Genomic DNA, 18926 nt, shown 5'->3' with positions numbered 1-18926 from the left:
CATACATTTTAATAAACTTTTTTTGGGGTCTATGCTATATTTCCTGTGCACATACATGACAAATAAGTTTAACAGTATAATATAAAAAAACGCTATAATTTGTTCAGAACTTCTTCACTTTTGTCTTATGTCTAATTCTCAAGTTTTCCTCTCCTCAAAGTTCAACTGGTAAAGACTCAAATGGTAAAACACAGATCTTGCTAAATTGTTACCAGTTACAGTATATGGCATTATTAAAAAGTCATTTGCCTGGAGAATAGCTCAGTGGTAAGCATGTGCATTTAGGATGGGGAAGGCCCAAAATAAAACAAAAACATGAACAAAATAAAACAAAAAAATGAACCGTTTCTTCAAATTTTGAAATAATTTGCTTTGTGAATCTATCTAGTTAGAGTTCTAATGAAGACTGGTTTTATTAGCACTTTTAGAAAAAAAATCTCAGTATACCATATTGAAGGCCAACTTAAGACTGTTGATTATTCCTAGTGTAGACTAATTTAATTTGTCCAGTGTCTTCTCACTATGGAGACAAAGGCCACAAATGTACAGAAAGCCTACCTAGATCCCAGATACTTAGCTAGGTACTCAACTCCCCTGAAGCCAAGCTTATAAATCATAGAATGGGAATTCAAATTCAAGTCAGTCTGACTTTAGAATCTTTTGTGCTATATTTTATAAATTATTGATAAAACAACATTTATTATGGACCATGCACTATGTTAAAAAGCAACATCTCAGCCACGTGTTGGTTGTTTATGCCTGTAATCCTAAGTACTTAGGAGGCTGAGATCTGAGGATGACCATTCACAGCTAGCCTTGCCAGGAAAATCCCTGAGACTATGTCCAATTCTATGTCCAATTAACCACCAGAAAAGAGGAAGTGGTGCTGTGGCTCAAAGTGGTAGTGTGCTAGCCTTTAGCAAAAAGAGCTCATAACCAAAAATAAAAAAGCTAACATCTCAGTCTTCCAAATGGTCCTACTTAAAAATCTGAAGCTACAGGGCTAGCAGTGTGGCTCAACTGGTAGAGTACCTATCCACCAAACATAAGGGCCTGAGTTCAAACTCTTGTACTGCCAGATCAAATTGTAAGTGTAAAAGAATTGTATATAATGTGTAAGGAACAAAATAATTCTTCATGTCAAGTTAAAAGGTTTAAAAATAGTATGGGGCCATATGACTAGTTATTCTACTATCTTTCCCACATTCTTTTCACCTATAGCTACTTGACCATCATTGACTAAGTAAGTAGATTACTTAAGCCTTTCAATTGTCTTTCATGTTGCTTACATTTTTGTTTTTATTTTTTGCTTTTGATTCTTAAAAACAGGCTCTCATTATATATCCAAGACTAGCCTCAAACTTACAATCCTCCTGCCTCAGCCTTTTCAAGTGTTAGGGTTACAGGTGTGTGATAATACACTCAGTTTTTGTTTGCTTTTATGTCTAAATAGTTTGTCTGAAAACAGGAGGAGGCTGACGGTATGAATGATCAAGTATGATTTATTAAGGACAAATGGTAGAAAAATTTTTTTTACTGATAACCATTATATCCACAGATAGGTTCCTTTAAAGTTACATGTAAGGAGAGACTGTTATTAAACGTTTGCTTTATTTTTCTGTAGAATCAAGCACTAGTCTATAGTTACAGTATTTTTTTTCTCTAGCGCCTTCCAAATGTTAGCACGGTCAATATCACCTTATCAGTAATAAACTAGGTCCCAGTGGTTATGTCCATATTCTAGGTTGTTCAGGTGATCAGGAACTCCTTTAATTGATTCCTTTAGATTTTAGTTCTTGGTTATATCTATAAAAACACAGAAAATAATTGATCAGTAATATCAATAGATTAATATATGGTAATCAGAGTGTAAGAAGCTCATTCTATTTCTTTGTCAAGGGAATCTTCATAGGAGCTTATAGAGCCAAACAGGCAGAATGAAAAGTGAGTGATCCAAATGGTTCACAGGCCCATATTTTTAATAATAAAATCCCAACTACCATTAAGTTTCAACAAGTTATTCAACATATGGTTTCTTGTGCAAAATTATTGTTTTAATAAATATTTTCTTCTTTTAATGATGCTGTGGATCAATTCCAGGTACCCACATATACTAGGCAAAGTTATTTTACTGAGTCACATTCCCAGGTCTATTTTTAGGACAAACTCAAACATATGCATAAAGTTTGGCTACTAGAATTTTCCACTTTATATTTACAAAGTACCTAAGAATTAAATAAATTGGCACTGCATTTCTGTCTAATTATTAAAAGTAAAATATACCCTTTTTTTAAACAGGTCAACAGTATATAAACATTGAAGTTTATTGAAGCTAAGGAATGTTTCCTCAATACTCATTAATCCAGGAAAGAATAAATGACAGAGTCATAGAGTCTTTCCTCTGTATGATCCTGGACTCTACTTGCTTCTCTTTCTACTTTACAGTAGATTAGAAAATAGATATAGCTAGCTAATGCTTACACTATGCAATAAGAATGTGCTTATTTATGAAGCTGATCAGAGCTTAGCTTTCTCAAAAGATCCTAATTTTAAATATTTGATCGTATTACCATTACTATTTACCATTGATTTCATAGTTAAAAAAAAACAACTTATTTCATTTCCAATGAAGCCAATGGCCTCATTGTAATGTCATTATACACTGAAATCTCACTTCATTATATGTAACTGAGGGTGGATGGTAAAAGGCTGTTACTGGAAGCAATAAATCCAAATTTTTATATGTTGTCTTAATAAAAGAGACTATGTAAAAGGGAGTATCCATCTGGACAATGCACTGTTGAGATTTAAAACTAAGCAACATTTTACTCAAGTACTTTTTTTTTTGGTCCGTCGAAGGGCTTGAACTCTGGGGTTGGGCGCTGTCCCTGTGCTCTTCAGCTCAAGATGAGTGCTCTACAGCTTGAGTCACAGCGCCACTTTTGGTTTTCTAGTGGTTTATTGGAGATAAGAGTCTCACAGACTTTCCTGCCTGGGCTGGCTTTGAACCGTGATCCTCAGATCTCAGCTTCCTGAGTAGCTACTGAGCGTGAGCCACTGGCGCTTGGCTCAAGTGTTTTTAACTTATTTGCACCCTCCCCCTGACTTTTCTAGGCATGGTAAATTTCTGCTTCAGGTACATTTCCGTCTTATTATTAATATGAATTTAAAAACTACATACTGTCTTCTGGGTAAACTTCTAAAGTAGTTTAAAATAGTATCTGCGTAGGCTTACCTCCAAATTCTAAAGAGCTGAGAGGCTCCTGCTGTCCCCACAAAGAAATTAACAGCAAACAGACTCCAATTTTTAGGTATAATTACAAGTGAGTATCTTGACCAAATAAACCCTGTTGAGACAAAATTAGTTTTTCTTTTTAAAGGTGAAGATTCTGATGAAATGACTTATCTGAATATTTAATATTACAAAAATAATTTTACTCTATGACAACAATAACATAGGATGAAGGATAAAGAAATGTTAAACTCTTGAGTCTTCAAAAAAGTATCTTTAAGTATTAACGAAAGTCAGTTCTTACTTTATAAATGGGAGCCTCTCTAGAGCCAAGTGAGTATTAACTGCAACTTTTTTTCCCATTTATAAAAATATGCTCAGAGAAAACCTGAAAACAAAATCCCTTTCAGAAGCTGGGTGCTGATGGCTCGTATCTTGTAATCCTAGCTACTCAGGAGACTGAGATTTGAGGACCACAGTTCTAAGCCAGCACAGGCAGGATAGTTTGTGAGACTCTAATCTCCTATTAACCACCAACAAGCCAGAAGACAAGCTGTGGCTCAAGTGGTAGAGTGCCAGCCTTACAAAACAGCTCAGAGATGGCACCCAGGACTTGTGTTCAAGTCCTAATATTGGTGTACATGCTTGTGTGTGTGCACGCATGCACCTGTATACTTATTTTAGCAACCTTCTCTGTCCTCTCTGTTGATTATGCAATAACCTCCTAGGGACAGGCAAGTTATCTATCTGTTTTGTGTGAATGATGTATGCATGCATTAAAAACAATTACTAAATAAAATATGAAACAAAAATAACATATTCTAATGGAATATGGCAGACATTCATATAATTTACCTGTAGCCATCAAAACACTGGACTGAGCAGTGCTGAGTTTATCTGCAGGTCTGGCCATGTCAGCCAATCCAGCCAACACTAACCCCTAGCAACAAACAGAAAGAAAAAAGGCATCAGGAGTGTAAGGTGATTGTTTTAGACACAAAATATTTCTGAGACAATAGCTGTAATTATAATGTCTAAGTAAATGTAGATCCAAACAAAAAATTATCCTTTTTTAAAAGTAGAAGTAATCAAGTCAGTAGCGATCCTAGCTACTCAGGAGACTGAGATCTGAGAATTGCCATTCAAAGCCAGACCAGGCAGGAAAGTCCATGAAACTCTTCTCTATAATAATCTACCAAAGAGTTGCAAGTAGAATATACATTGTTGTTGTTGTTATTAATTTTTTTATATATGGTCATTTATTCTCTGGTACATTTTATTACTTTCTTTTACAGAATCTTCCCCTTCCTAGCTACTGTCAGCATTATGTAGAAAGTTTGGTAATGAGTTTTTACAGGAATATTAGTTTATCTTACTTTACTTCAGAGATTAGACTGTGTAATTAAACATTTTCTTTGCTTTAGGTGCTGGTCCTGGGGCTTGAATTCAGGGCAAGAGCCTGGGCATTTTTTTCCCCCCCTCAAGATTAGTACTCTATGATTCAAGCCATAGCTCCACTTTGAGCTTTTGAAAAAATTGTTTTTTGTCAGTTGTGGGGCTTGAACTCTGGGCCTGGGCGCTGTCCCTCAGCTCTTCAGCTCAAGGCTCGCACTCTACCACTTGAGCCACAGTGCACTTCTGGTTTTCTGGTGGCTAATTGTAGGTAAGAGTCTCATGGACTTTCCTGCCACGGCTGGCTTTGAACAGCAATCCTCAGATCTCAGCATCACTAGTAACTAGGATTACAGGCATGAACTACTGGTGTCTGTCTTTAAACATTTTTTTAACAAAAATTCAATCCTACATAAGATAGGATAGTACATAAACCTCTACACATCTATTACCCAGAGTCAACATTAAGATTTTGGCTCTTCTCTTCCCTTTATTACTTTCTCTTTAGCAAATCCTAAATATGTCACTAGAGAATGTTATAAGAAATTATGTCTAGTATTTTAACAGAGTTTCTAAAAGAGGTCCTCATATAGAGAATATAAATCTGTAAAAAGCTTTTGCTCCAAAAAAAAATCAGTGCAGGGCATCATGTTAAGGGAATCACTACTGAGCCTAAAACTTGCTATAGATAGCCCAAGATTAGCTGAATCTCAATCCTCCTGCATTTGCCTTCCCAATGCTGTCCTGCTGTGCCTAGCCTTAAGGGCTTTGAATTAATGAAGTTAGTAGCTTAAGAAAGCAATGATGGTAAGCTTTCAAATTTACTACATTGTTCTTTGTGTCATAACCTATATTTTCTCTGCTCCATTTTTGTTCTGATTCTTAAGCAATGATGAAAAACTACAGATGGAAAACTGTTGGTAGCAAACAGACTGACTTCTAGGTCCATACATTATACTGTGTCTCAATGAATGTGTATATGAGGATTATGAGAAATAGCCTATAATTTTTTTAAGAAGTCAGAAGTTAAGATTGTCCACACTCTGAGTATATGTAAGCAATTTAAAAGTTGCTTTTTGCTGGGCTTGTCAATTAACTAAAAGCTGAGTAGCCAGTCTTTGTGCACTTGTGCTCCTTGATCTGAGCTATTCCCTCTAGCAGTCACATTACAATCACCTCAAGTTCAGGAGGAATATATTCACCAATAACCATCTTGTGACAAAAGGCAAACAGCTTTAAGTTGATTAGAAAATGTTCTATCTTGAGGAGCTGTTTGCCTTTTGTCACAAAATGGGCCCAAAGCTACAGATCTCCAGGCCCCCAGAGATAACAAGTAACTGTGCCAACCAGGCCACATCTGTATGGCCCTCACTCCCCAAGACTACAGAAGATGTACTGACGTGCTGTCTTCCTATGCTGCCATGTAATACGTTTCTTTTTTTCTACCCTTCACTGTGTCTATTTGGCACATGGGGGCAAGTGCCTGGGCCTAAGGTGATGGCAGGATTTTGAGCCTGGGTTATAAAAACCCAGTTTCATGAACATTTGATTCTCTCAAAGATACACACACACACACACACAATTTGATTCTCTTAAAGATATATATATATATATATATATATATATATATATTTATTTATTTATAATCTCTTTTGGTATTTTGCCCAGATTGTCCTTGAACTCTTGGCTCAAGGCTTTCTAAGTAGCTAGAGCTACTTACTGTGTACTGTAGCTACTGTACCAAGCTATAGTGAGACAGGAAGATTGTGAATTTGAGGCCAGTTTGGATAAAAGTTAGCAAGGGTTAGGGGCAGCACAGTTCAAATGGTAGAGAACCATGAGGCTCTGGGTTCAATCCCTAGTACTAAAACTAAATCCCACCAAAACAAAAGACAAAATAAAACAAAATATATTTTAGAGTAGTACAGATAAATGTTAATCTCTGTAGCTATCCTTTCCTACATTTTTAGCCTCCAGCTGAGGAGTAAATCAAGTTCCTCTTCAACTTTATTCTGAGCTTCATTCAAATAAATGGCACTACAGATTTGGAAAGTGATTAGAGTTATAACACAAGATATTCCCTAATGGTATACACTAAAAAAGTATTGGACCCATAATGACTATTTTAAATGTAATAAATGAATGCTTAATAGCTAAGGCTTTGAATTCAAACTGAGATGTTCAACTTCTGACTTTGTAACTTACTAAAAATAGTATTTGCATGCTCATCTAGTCCTTTGAACCTATTACCCTTACCTAGAAAACAATGATAATGTTTATTTCTCAGGTTATTTTTGGATGAAGATTAAATAAGATATGTATTAAGTAACCCTATACAATTTGGCATCTAGAAGATCCAGCTAGTTCCTATAGCTTTCATCAATTAAAAGGTGATTTTCAAATGTCTGAAGCCCATGTGATTTTCTTTTTCTTCCCCCTTTCTTCCTCAACCCCTCTGACTTTTCCTTTTTCTTCCTTTCCTCTTCATCCTCCTCTTTCCTTCACTATTCTTCTGTTTATTAAGGCAGGTGCCAGTGACTCATGCTACTCAGGAGTCTGAAATCAGGAGTATTGCAATTCCAGGAAAAACACAGGCAATAAAAGGTCACAAGACCCCACTCATCTCAATAGAAAAAGCTGGGCATGACAATTCATGCCTGTAATTCCAGCTATGGTGAAGAAGTATAAATAGGAGGATTGAGATCTAGGCTGGCACTGGAAAGAATTGAGGCCCTATTGAAAAAAATAACTGTAGTAGAAAGGGCTAGAGACATGGCCTGTCATAAGATGGCACATTCTTCTAATTCTAGCACTTTTAGAGATAAAGGCAGAAGGAAATTAAGTTTAAGGCTAACCTAGACTGTATCATGAGTCTGAGGCCTGGGCAACACACAAAACCCTGTCTCAATTACAAACTCCTTAAAAAAATAACCCCCAAAAGTCATATGTCATATGACACTTTTAGAGAGTGCATGCTAAGAAAATAGACTAGTGAAACTCCAAAATGCTTACACATAGCAAAATCCTTAAGAACTTAAATTGAATTAAACTATATAATTTGTTCCAGCTGGAAAACCAAATAGGAATTAAAAATCTGCGTGGATAATAAGAAATACACTTGAGAATGCATGCCACAATTATTTCCAATATATATTTATTTCCAACAATTATTATTTCCAATAAAGTATATTCTTCATAGAATCTAGCTCTATTTAAGAAGTTCTATTATTAATTATTTAATCAAATTAGTAACAGTGAAATAAAACAAGCTCTGTGGAGGGTAGGTACCTATAGTACAGGGAGGGCCAAGGGAGAAGGTGAAGGTGAATATGGTTGAAGTACTTTACAGACAGGAAAATCATAGAATGTTGAAATTGTTTTAACAAGTGTGAGAAAGAGGATGAGGGAGAGAAATAGAGGGGAGAATTTGAGCCAGGTACATTCTTTGCGTATGTCATGATGAAATCCCCTTGTACAATCAATACATGGTATTAAAAAATGCCAAAAAAAGTATTTCAATAGCTTCTGCTAAAAGTCAAGACTTACCCATTTCATAATTGGAGCCCAGAAAAAAACTGTCCGGGGACCTGAAAAAAAATCAGAAATAATACATGTATTTTTTGTGTGTAGTGGTTAGTGGTTGCATTGGCATTTGGGTACAGGGCCTCATGACTACTAAGCAGGCGTTCTACCTTGCAATGCCCCAAACCCTTTTCTATTTTAATTATTTTTCAGGTAGAGTTTTGTGCTTTTTGTTGGGGCTGGTCTTGGACTGTAATTTTCCTCTTCTGCCTTCCATGTAATTGAAATTACAAGTGTGCATACTGGCTTTGGTGATCAACTGGAGATAAGAATCTCATGGGGTTTCCTGCCTGGGTTGATCTTGAACCAGGATCTCTCAGACCTTAGCCTCCTGAGGCTAGTATGCACATTTTGTTAACAGTTTCATTGTTGGTGGTGGTAGTGGGGCTTGAATTCAGGGCCTTCTCACTTTCTCTGAGCTTTTGTGCTCAAGGCTAGCACTCTATCATTTTGAGTCACAGCTCTACTTTGTTTTCAGGTAGTTAATTTGAGATAGGGATCTCAGGGACTTTCATGCCTAGGCTGGCTTTGAACTTAGATCCTCAAATCTCAACTGCCCGGATATCTAGGATTACAGGCATGAGCCATGAGCACCAGGCTGTTAACATTTTTATGTTCCTAGATGCAAACTCTTAAACTCTTTTTTTAAAAACTTTCTGCATTTTGGGAGGATCATGTGGTCATGACTATAACATTTTGCTTTGCAAGAATAATTTGTCTTTATGGATCACACACACACACACACACACACACACACACACACACACACACACACACACACACACACACACACACACACACACACAGAGTGTCTAAAATTAGGTGTCATCACTCAAGTAGAACACATTTTACTTCTCTTCATCTGCTCCCAATTAGTATTTCTCAACAGTGCTACTACCTAGGTAAAGATACATTTAACCCCTCTTTTTTCCTAAATAGAACTCATTCTCATTAATACAATACATATATGGTCAGCTACCATTTGAAAGACAACACTGAGTTAGACCTATCATTTAGAAGCAGAAAAATTGAAGTTGAAGAGCATTGAACAAGGTTAATAACTAGCTATCGTTCTGAATCTACTTTGTCACAGATAAGACCACTATAGATGGGTGAGACAACCATAATAATTACCACATGAGGTATAGTGTTCCAGGTAGTGGGGACACATTAAATAAAACTTTAAATAAATACATTAAATAAAATACAGTGCTGGCTTTTATTTATTCATTTATTTTTGTCAGTCATGGTCCTTGAACTCATGGCCTGGGCATTGGTCCCTGAACTTTTTTGCTCAAGGCTAGTGCTCTACCACTTTGAGTCACAGTGCTACTTCTGTTTTTTGTTTTTTTTTGGTTGGTCATGGGACTTGAACTCTGGGGCTTGGGCACTGTCCCTGTGTTCTTTAGCTCAAGAGGGGGACTCTGCCATTTGAGCCACAGTGCTACTTCTGGTTTTCTACTGGTTTATTGGAGATAAGAGTCTCATGGACTTTCCTGTCCAGGCTGGCTTTGAACCATGATCCTCAGATCTCAGCCTCCTGAGTAGCTAGGATTACAGATGTTATACACTGGCATCTGGCCACTTCTGGTTTTTGAGTGGTTAATTGGAGGTAAGAGTCTCATAGGGATGTTTCTACCCTGGCTGACTTCAAAACTTGATCCCCCGATCTTCCTGAGTAGCTACGACTATAGGTGTGAGCCAACAGCATCAGACCAGTTCTGGTTTTTAATGACCTAAGAACAGGAAGGCTAGTTAAGTGAAATCATTTCTAGAAGCCATATAAAAACCATTTAGGGAAACTTAAGGCTATAAAGTACTTTTGTAAAAAAAGAAGTACTTTTGTTAAAACTAGTTTCATCCTTTGGTAATACCAACAACCAAAATAGAAATGAATCCATTATGATAAGCTTGTGTTGAGAGTACTGTCAAAAGTAGTTGGTTAAGAGCCATGTGTGGTTAGCGCATGTTGAGACAGGAGGATGGGAAATTGGGAGGCCATTTTGGGCTACTGAGCGAGACTGTCTCAAAAGAAAAAGAAAAAGAAAAAAAAAAAAAAGAAAAAACCAAAACCCATTGTTGGTTGATTTTAACATTAACTGAAAACAATTTTAAAATGTAAAAAAATGGATTTCTCAAAAATAGTATTAAGTGAAGTAAACCAGGCCCAAAGAAACATAGGTCCCATGGTTTCCCTTATTTGCAATATCTAGTAGATGTCTGAGTCAAGCAGAAAAGGTCAGATAAGGTGATGCTAGGGAAATGAACCCTAAGATATGTATTCAAATGTTTTTTTTATTTCATGGGAATGTTTCTAACACATTTATAAGATTATTTCTTTGTTGCTTTGTATGTCCCTCCCCCACAGTATAACCCCTGCTTTCACTGTATTTGATGTCGGTATAATTTGTGGAGGGGAAGGGGAAAAACAAATTGTTTAAATAGGGATACAGGTGGACCCATTGCAACAATGAGATGTACAAGCTGTTATGTAGAAAACGAACTTTACAACTTTGGTGGGGGGGGGGCAGGGAGGTTTGGGGGGGTGGGGGAGGATGGGAAGGGATGGGAAGGGGAAACAAAGGAGGAGGCTACAATGCTTGATAAGAAATGTACTCATTATCTTGTCCATGTAATTGTAACCCCTCTGTACAGTATTTTTGCAATAAAAAAAGAAGTCAAAAAATGGATTTCTCTGTAGATTTTGCTTAAATATTTCTATAAAATCATCAAAAAGATATCATGCACTCTTCTGGAGACTTGTCTTCCTATTTCAAAATTGATGTTCCTTTCTGCTACTCCAAAGTCATTTTCATTATAAAGTTCCAGATTCTGGTCTTTTCCTTCTATCTCCTCTCCTCCTTTCCCCTCATTTCCATTCTCCTTCCCATTGTCTTCCCTTTCCCTCCCCTATTTTGCCTCAGTAGCTCAGGCTGGTCTGGAGCATACTATATAGACCAGGCTAGTCTTAAACAAGTGAATTTCCTGCTTCTACTCTCTTAGTGATGGATTACAGATCACATGCAGATTTGGTTTTTTCAGTTACAATAGCTTTCTAATAAGTTTCTTACTAATTTACTCAACTTTTCCAAGCGAGGTGATAATTTAATATACAAACAAGAGAAACAAAATTATTAAAACATGAAATTAAAGTTGCTTGAACCTTGGATCAAAAGAATTTTAATTAGTGGGTATTTTTTTTAACCACAGACACTAACAAATATGCAAGACATTCTGAATTGCTTATTTTCTGAATTACCAGATGATGCTGACATGTACCAAATAATCTGATGTGGATATTTATAAATGCAAATAGTAATTTTTCCTTTTTAAAAAGACCATTCCCATGCTGGGCACTGGTAGCTCAAACCTGTAATCCTAGCTATTTAAGAGTCTAAGATTTAAAGAGTGAGGTTCAAAGCCAGCCTGGGCAGGAAAGTGGCTCAAGTATAGAATTGCTAGCCTTGAGTAAAAACACCCAGCAATAACACCCAGGTCCTGAGTTTCAGCCCAGGAGCAGCGCACACACACACACACACACACACACACACACACACACACACACACACACACGCACGCACGCACGCACACACACACACACACACACACACACACACACACGCTGAAAAAGACTACACCCAGCAATAACACCCAGGTCCTGAGTTTCAGCCCAGGAGCAGCATGCACACACACACACACACACACACACACACACACACACACACACACACACACACACACACACACACACACACACACACACACACACACACACACACACACACACACACGCTGAAAAAGACTACCCCCTCCCAATTATATCAGTACATATTCTTTACTATAATGAAATACTCGAGGCAGACTATTTCATAAAGGGGTTATTTTGGTTCATGGTTCATAAGGTTATCAGATCTAGGGATGTTACCTGGTCATGGCCCTCTTGCTGTCAAGAGTCCTGAGGAAGTACTGAGCATCATAAGGCATGAGACAGAAACAGTGCACATGCATATTTATGTATGGTGTCTCCCCCCGCCCCTGCCCCTTATAAAGTCACTAGGATTCAATCAGGAAGGTTTCACCTTATAAACTTTACCTAATTTCAATCACTTCCTAAAGGCTCCATCTATGATTAAGTGTCCAATTTTTAAATGCTTTGAAATAAGGACTACATTTCTATATATAAAATGTTGAAGGACACTTAAACCATTTTCAACACATAGCACCAACTAAGCTGTTAAGTAAACATTGGGCAACATGGCTTCAAGGTTATTTCTCTGACAAATACTTAAGAGTATGGCTATGTAAGTGTTCACTGGAGTCATGGTTATGTATACAGTTAGGTGGTAATACGTTAGGGGTTTTCCTAACGTGAGCTGAGAAACTTCACTTGGACACATACTTAGTTAACTCTTTTTTTCTTTTCTTTTCTCTTTTTAAACAGAACAACATAAAGGGAAATGGATGACCAAGGCCTCAAAATTCCTGGTCACATAATATTCCAGCTATGATAGATAACACTCCTGTTATCATTTAGGAATACTTGTCAGTGTTAAAAATGAATCTCAAAGTTTAGGATCAGAAGTGTATAATTTTCAAATGTTAACATTCTATCCTTGCATACCAATGAAAAAAGCTTTGTACATGAATTTAGTCTAATATTCACAGGATGACAATAACAAATACCATTATGCAAAAAAGCATGCCAAGGGCTGGGTGCCGGTGGCTCACACCTGTAATCCTAGCTACTCAGGAGGCTGAGATCTGAGGATCTCGGTTCAAAGCCAGCCTGGGCAGGAAAGTCTTATCTCCAATAAACCACTAGAAAACCGGAAGTGGCGGTGTGGCTCAAGTGGTAGAGTGCTAGCCTTGAGTTGAAGAGCTGAGGGACAGCACCTAAGCCCAGAGGTCAAGCCCCACGACGGACAAAAAAAAAAAAAAAAGCATGCCAAGGGAATTTTCACTCTGGATAACTCTTGGAATAATTTCCTTTTATTCAATACTAATAAGTCTGCAATCTTATTTTCCATGCTTCCTCATTTCTATTTTTTTGATGTGCCTACAACTTCCCAATCATAAATTTCTAACAATATATATCTTTACTCTGCATATTATTAAAAAGCTTAAATGCGTGAGTTGGGAGTCATGCTACATGTTTTAAAGATATTGCATCATTTATTTTTCACAACAATCTTTCTCTCTCTCTCTCTCTTTTTTTGTCCAGCATGGGGCTTGAACTTGGGGCCTACACATTGTCCCTGAGCTCTTTTGCATAAGGCTAGTGCTCTACCACTTTGAGCCACAGTGTCATCTCTGGTTTTCTGGTGATTAATTGGACTTTCTTGCCCAGGCTGGCTTCCTCTATTCTCAGATCTCAGCCTTCTGAGTAGCTATGATTACAGATGTGAGCCACCAGCGCCTAGCTCACAACAATCTTTAAATAGTGATAATTATTTTCCCCATTTTACAGGTTGGAAAACAAAGGAAAGTTTGGGGAATTTAAGGTCAAGGTCAAACAGCCAAGACTCAATCTAGGTCAGGCTTCCAAGTCTGTATGAGTTCCTTTTACTACACTGAAAAAAGATTGACATAAAAGAACTTCAGCTGGCACCCCTTTAGTATTTCAAAGATTATAGAAGGAAAAACCAATCATGTTTGTATTTATAGATATGACTCTTCTGTTGGAAACAAAGAAAACCCTCCTGTTTGTATTTCCTGGAGACGTAGTTCTCAATAATTTTTTGTTTTGTTTTGTTTTTTGTTTTGTAACACTGGCTAAGACTTTGTCCAAGTAGTTAGTAGCTAACATAAGAAGTCCTTTATTAGCAATGTCTTTATTGATCATGCTTCAGTGGGCAAAGAAAACATTTTCTCCTTAGCCTTCCTTGAATCTTTGCTGTACACCAAAGTAACAAGCATGGAATGCTTCTGATCAAGGGTCCTGATTTTTCTTCTTGCATTCCTTTGTATTAAACTGAATTTCCTTTAAGGCAAAATTGCTTTAGTTGTTAGCCTTTGCTCTCTAAGACAGTTCTAGAAATGGATACCTATGTGATGGAAACAAATGTGAATTGAGACTAAAACACTGTGGCAATATGGTTTAACTGATCATGCATGATCCCGCCTGAGGTTTATTGTTTATAGTTGTTTATTTTATTCATTAGCTGAATTAGTTCAGTGTCTATTTTCAGATAATAATTAGATGTAACCATAAAGGATGTATATTAAACCCAGGGATTGAATTTTGATTCAAGTACTTGATTTAAAATTTATCATAAAAATAAACATAACTTTAAAATAATAAAAAAAGAACTAAACCAGTAAGAGGCGGAGGCAAGTCTCATCAAAGTATACTGTATGTAAATATGGACATGTCAAAATTGTCTTGTACAATTAACATTTAAAAATATTATATGGGAAGAAAAAAACTGAACAAAGATGCCCAGGTAAAATGAATAATGTACTCTTCATCCCAAAAGTTAAGTATTATAAGCCATAACTAAAGATGGCCAAAAGCCAAAGCCTTGGAAAAGATCAAAATAGACTACTTCAATCCTGTACTATTTCAAGTAGTTTGAAGTTGTTCCTCCTCTACGCTGACCTTCTCCCATGGCCCAAACACAAAGCTCAAGAGGGTCAGTTGACTCTATAGAATTCAGTTGATTCTGAACATTCTGATCATTTACAGAGTACTGCCCAATCATGTCTCCTGAAAATCTTTGCCATAAAACAGCAAATCAAAATTAAAGTTCAAATTCAATTTTAAAAAACCCACAGCATAATTCCAAAACACTGAGTGTATCAACAACTAAGAAATAACTAAGATTCAATAACAACTTCTTAAAGATCAGTTTTATAATGGGCTCAATATTGCAGTAAATAATATTATGGATTAAAATAGAGATGTACACTTCATTCCCTTGTAAAACTGGAAATCAACATTTAGGAAACAAGGGTCCAGAGACCTGCTTCCTAATTAGATATGGGTAGGACTAAATAGCCTTCCTAAAGACACCAACTGCAGAATATAGATTTAAGTATGAAGAGAGAAAAAAAACACCCACTTTTTTTTCAGTAGCATTTCAGTCTTTCACTCTACAGCAAAATTTCCCACTTGATAAATTTTATGCTTGAAAAGAGGCCTTAGAATATAGTGGATTTTTGTCCCCAGCCAAATAAGCACTATTATCTTCTATTTTATAGAATTTTAGAACTATATTATAACTATAGTTGGAGTGATTGGGATCTTCCAGTTTCTTACAAATAATTTTTTCCAGCCACAAGGATACTGTTTTCCAGTAGAATAGAAAGCTAACATTGTGCACTTCCAAGGAGTCAAGCATATATTCTATCTGATTGTCACATTCACATTAAACCAAATATCTAATATTCTGACCAAGGTCACACCTATGGTAAGTGGTAGAGCAGAAACTATATTCATATTTGTGTCCCCTCCCCAACAGAAAGGTCCTGATGTACCTTGTTCTGCAATTGCATCTAGACAGACTTCAGAGAAGCCTACAGGACGCATGGGATGAGGAATGACCATGACTTTGAAAACCAGTTTTGGGGAGGGTTCTCTGTAGGCCTCGACTGGCAGGAACTGGAAAAAGCATGACCTTTACTCCCTCCAAACCTTCAGGGGTGAAGCCACCAAACCCAGCTCATTCCTGCGTGTGTTATAATTCGTGGAGAAAAAAAAAGTGTGTGTGGGGGGGAGAATAAAGGTTTCATGGTGACCCTTAGACCCTTTCGTATAGAAAAAGTTGGGAAGGATCAAATCTGAAGGCTAGGTCCAGGATTTTGGGTGCTTAAGGAGCAAATGCAACAGAGGTCAGGAAGGGAGCTGATTTCAAATGTACAGGTTTGGGAAGGGATGCCGGATGAAAGATGAAATGCAGAGAGGTCAGGCGAGTAGAAGGGGAAAAGGGATCAGAGCTCTGGGGCGCGTCAAATAGCGCAACTGTCAGTTGGCCTCTAAAAGGTCCATTGGAGAGAGAGGGAAGATCATGGTGGGAACCATTCTGGGTTAATTACCTGCCGGGTGGTTGTACAAAGGCCTCAGTTTCTCTGGCAGCAACAGCTCCACTTTATCTAGGACCCGGTGGTAGGTGGCCCGCAGGCCTCGGGCGCCGGCGGCTGACATCTTGGCCGCCTAGCGATCGTGGGCGGCTGGGTGGGAGCGTCGCCGTGTCCTCGTCTCCGCCTGGCAACGAAAGGCAGCTCGTCACTTTCCCTTGCCACAGCGCCTAGCCCGCCTCTGCCCTAGGACGCCCTTCACTCTGCTCAGACGAACGTAGCCGAACCACCCAGCTGCCAGCACCCGGAGAAGGTTGAGGGGGCGGAGGCTCCGTGAAACCCCGCCCCGGCCCACCTCCTGCCCACGGGCGGGGGAGACGAGGGAGGAGCCAAGGCAACAGGTGTTCAAGAGTCGGCCGCGCCCACTCCGCTCAGAGCGCTGTTGGCAACGCGCTTGCGCAGAAGGAGCTGCCCGTCAGAATTGGCGCAAACCATAGCGCAGGCGGAGCGCGGCGAGAGCCTCCGACTTCTTCCTGCTCCTGAGGCCATGTTGGAGAAGGGAAAGTGAAGCCGCGCCTGACATACCACTTCACTTTGACTTAGGAGGCCCATAACTAAAATAAATTTTCCACCTTCCAGGCACACTCTCTTGCTTCTTCTGGACAGAAACACGAGAGCGAGACACTAGAGAGAGCGCAGATTGCCGCTACCACTCTCTACTCCTCGGTCGCCATAGAGAATTAAGGACCTGGCTAGAGCGGCCTGAACCTTCATCCTTCCAGGTTGAAGGCAGCTGTGACGCACACCAGATCCAGATCCCGTGGGCGGGGGAAGGGGTGGCTGTGATCTCGCGAGAAATGGATGAAGTGGGCGGAGTCCAGAACGAGGAGAGGGAGGAGTTACGCCCGCCTCCGCTCCTCCTCCTCCTCCGCCTCCGTGGGAGCGGGGCCGAAGGAGGGGACTGTTGCTGATCTCGGGTGTGCTCGGCTAGTCTGAGGCGGAGAGTATGAGGCGAGCTACAGCGCGGGTGCCGCTCGCCTCCCGGGGAGAAGGCGCCGCCGCCGCCGCCATCTGACGCGCGGCGGCCACGAGGCCCAGCGCGCGGATGGTGCGGGTGCCGCTCGGGTGTTGATCCGCGTGTCCCCTCCCCCTCTCCCCTTCTCCCCCGCGGTGGTCTCCCCTTCCACCCCGGCCCTGGCCAGAGCCATGTCTCGGGGCGGCTCCTGCCCACACCTGTTGTGGGACGTGAGGAAAAGGTCTCTTGGTCTGGAAGACCCGTCCCGGCTCCGGAGCCGCTACCTGGGTGAGCGGGGCCCCCGGGGCGGGGACGCCTAGGTCGCCGCCCTGAGGTGGGGGAGGGGGCGCCGCCAGGACTGTTGGTGGTGGCACCGTGTCTCGGCCGGAGTACCTTGGAGACTGGGGTGCTTCGTGGGACCTCGGTCACTGGACTTGGCACCCACACCTCCCTCGGTCAAGCCCCCATTGAAATGCAAGCTGTCGGCCTCCGCCCGGGCTGGATTTTTCCTCGGAGAGTCGGGCCGTGGACAGGCGGTACTGGCTTTGGAAAGGTGTAGAGGTCGGTTTTGAGGGGGCCGGGTCTCGGGAAAAGACTTGCTGAACCTTACCAGAGCTGCGGCATTTAGAGCAAAAAGTTGGTGCCTTTGCTCTTCTCCAAAGCCGGAGTCCCTGCTCAGCCGAAGAGCCCCGAGTGTTTGTTATTCCCCCCCCCCCCGCCCCCACTTTGGGTCTAAGGGAGGGTTTAGGTGTCTCCACGACGCGTTCCTCACCCCCGGGGATTTCTCGTTGCAATCACACTCGGCATAAACTGTGTTGGGGCGCTAAGCCAGAACCTAAGAGCGATAGCCGAGCTCTCCCCACCCCCGCGCCTTCCCAGGTCCCGGCCGCCTGCTCAGTTCCTTTTGACCGCTTTGAGGGAGGCGGGGGCGGGGGGGGGGGCGGGGAGTGTAGGGTTTCACGTTCCTCTTCCCACCGCTGGAAAACACTCCTGGCATTTTCTGTTTCTTAGTTAAGCTTTCTAAAAACAGCCTTCCACTGCCGAGGGCTCAGTATTCCACTCTTTTCGTTTGGTTTGTATAACATGATTTTTTTGAGTCACATCGAGTTAACTAAAAAGTCTGGAATGGATGTGCTCCGTCAGGACCTGCCCGCCCCCCCCCCCAACCTTTCCGATTTGTCACTTTGCCAGGTGAGCGGATTTGATGCCGTCAGTTTTCGACTTCAAAACAAATAGGAAACAAGCAAATAAAATCCCGATTACAGCGAATAGTTCTGGTTTATGAATTAGTTGTTATGAAGTTAGGCAGTCAAATTTAAAGTTCTTTTTCGTGTCTCCAATAGCATGAGTGCATTCTTTGCAAAAACACAGAAATGAAGCCGTATCTGTGATCACTCCCATTCCAAGTTCACACCCATCCTTAGAGCTACTCATATTTTCCAGTTCTTAAACATATTTTAGACCTTTTCTCCTTGCATTTTCATCAGCACTTATATACCTACAGAAATAGGTGGTGTGTGTGTATGTGTGTGTGTGTGTGTGTGTGTGTGTGTGTGTGTGTGAGAGAGAGAGAGAGAGAGAGAGAGAGAGAGAGAGAGAGAGAGAGAGCGCTGAATATGTGGTGGTGTAAACATTATTTTGCAACTTGCTTTTTCTATACTACATCTTGGACATCTTACCATTTCCATA

At 40.1% G+C, this 18926-nt stretch overlaps 2 protein-coding genes across 10 annotated transcripts in view; one reads left to right on the top strand and one right to left on the bottom strand.

Annotated features, from left to right (window-relative positions):
* Positions 1–1484: 1484 nt before the first annotated feature.
* Mpc2 (mitochondrial pyruvate carrier 2) lies at positions 1485–16989 on the bottom strand. Of its 3 annotated transcripts, none has more exons than XM_070034149.1 (6): positions 16971–16989; positions 16241–16409; positions 8171–8211; positions 4088–4172; positions 3236–3347; positions 1485–1806 (listed from the first exon to the last, which is right to left on the bottom strand). In XM_070034149.1, exons 2-6 carry the CDS (start codon positions 16347–16349, stop codon positions 1770–1772), a joined length of 384 nt encoding a protein of 127 aa, XP_069890250.1. In that variant the 5' UTR covers positions 16350–16409; positions 16971–16989; the 3' UTR covers positions 1485–1769. The 3 variants fall into 3 exon arrangements, with proteins under 3 accessions (XP_069890250.1, XP_069890248.1, XP_069890249.1); XM_070034147.1 differs by lacking the exon at positions 16971–16989 and adding an exon at positions 16855–16949; XM_070034148.1 differs by lacking the exon at positions 16971–16989 and adding an exon at positions 16578–16643.
* Positions 16990–17131: 142 nt separating this feature from the next.
* Dcaf6 (DDB1 and CUL4 associated factor 6) overlaps positions 17132–18926 on the top strand; it is a 116878-nt gene continuing 115083 nt past the window's right edge. For 3 of the 7 annotated variants that reach the window (XM_070034145.1, XM_070034143.1, XM_070034142.1), the window contains exon 1: positions 17138–17525. In XM_070034145.1, coding sequence (XP_069890246.1) covers positions 17429–17525 — 97 coding nt within the window. In that variant the 5' untranslated portion in view covers positions 17138–17428. Of the gene's footprint in view, positions 17526–18926 lie in introns of all 7 variants that reach the window. The other 4 variants (XM_070034141.1, XM_070034140.1, XM_070034144.1 and 1 more) reach the window with 4 other exon arrangements.

Source organism: Dipodomys merriami, unplaced genomic scaffold, assembly GCF_024711535.1.
Source record: "Dipodomys merriami isolate MVZ:Mamm:240054 unplaced genomic scaffold, mDipMer1.0.p SCAF_24, whole genome shotgun sequence".
In the NCBI taxonomy this organism is placed as follows: domain Eukaryota; kingdom Metazoa; phylum Chordata; class Mammalia; order Rodentia; family Heteromyidae; genus Dipodomys; species Dipodomys merriami.
Note: the sequence above shows the minus strand (reverse complement) of the source record. Positions and strands in the feature narration are given on the sequence as shown.

Coding starts and splice junctions, on each gene's coding strand:
- Mpc2 (XM_070034149.1), bottom strand. CDS start 16,349: ATGTCAGCCGCCGGCGCCCGAGGCCTGCGGGCCACCTACCACCGGGTC. Junction 8,212..16,240: donor TTTGTACAACCACCCGGCAG/GTAATTAACCCA, acceptor ATTTTTTTTCAG/GTCCCCGGACAGTTTTTTTC. Junction 1,807..3,235: donor CAGCTCTTTAGAATTTGGAG/GTAAGCCTACGC, acceptor GTGTTTTTATAG/ATATAACCAAGAACTAAAAT.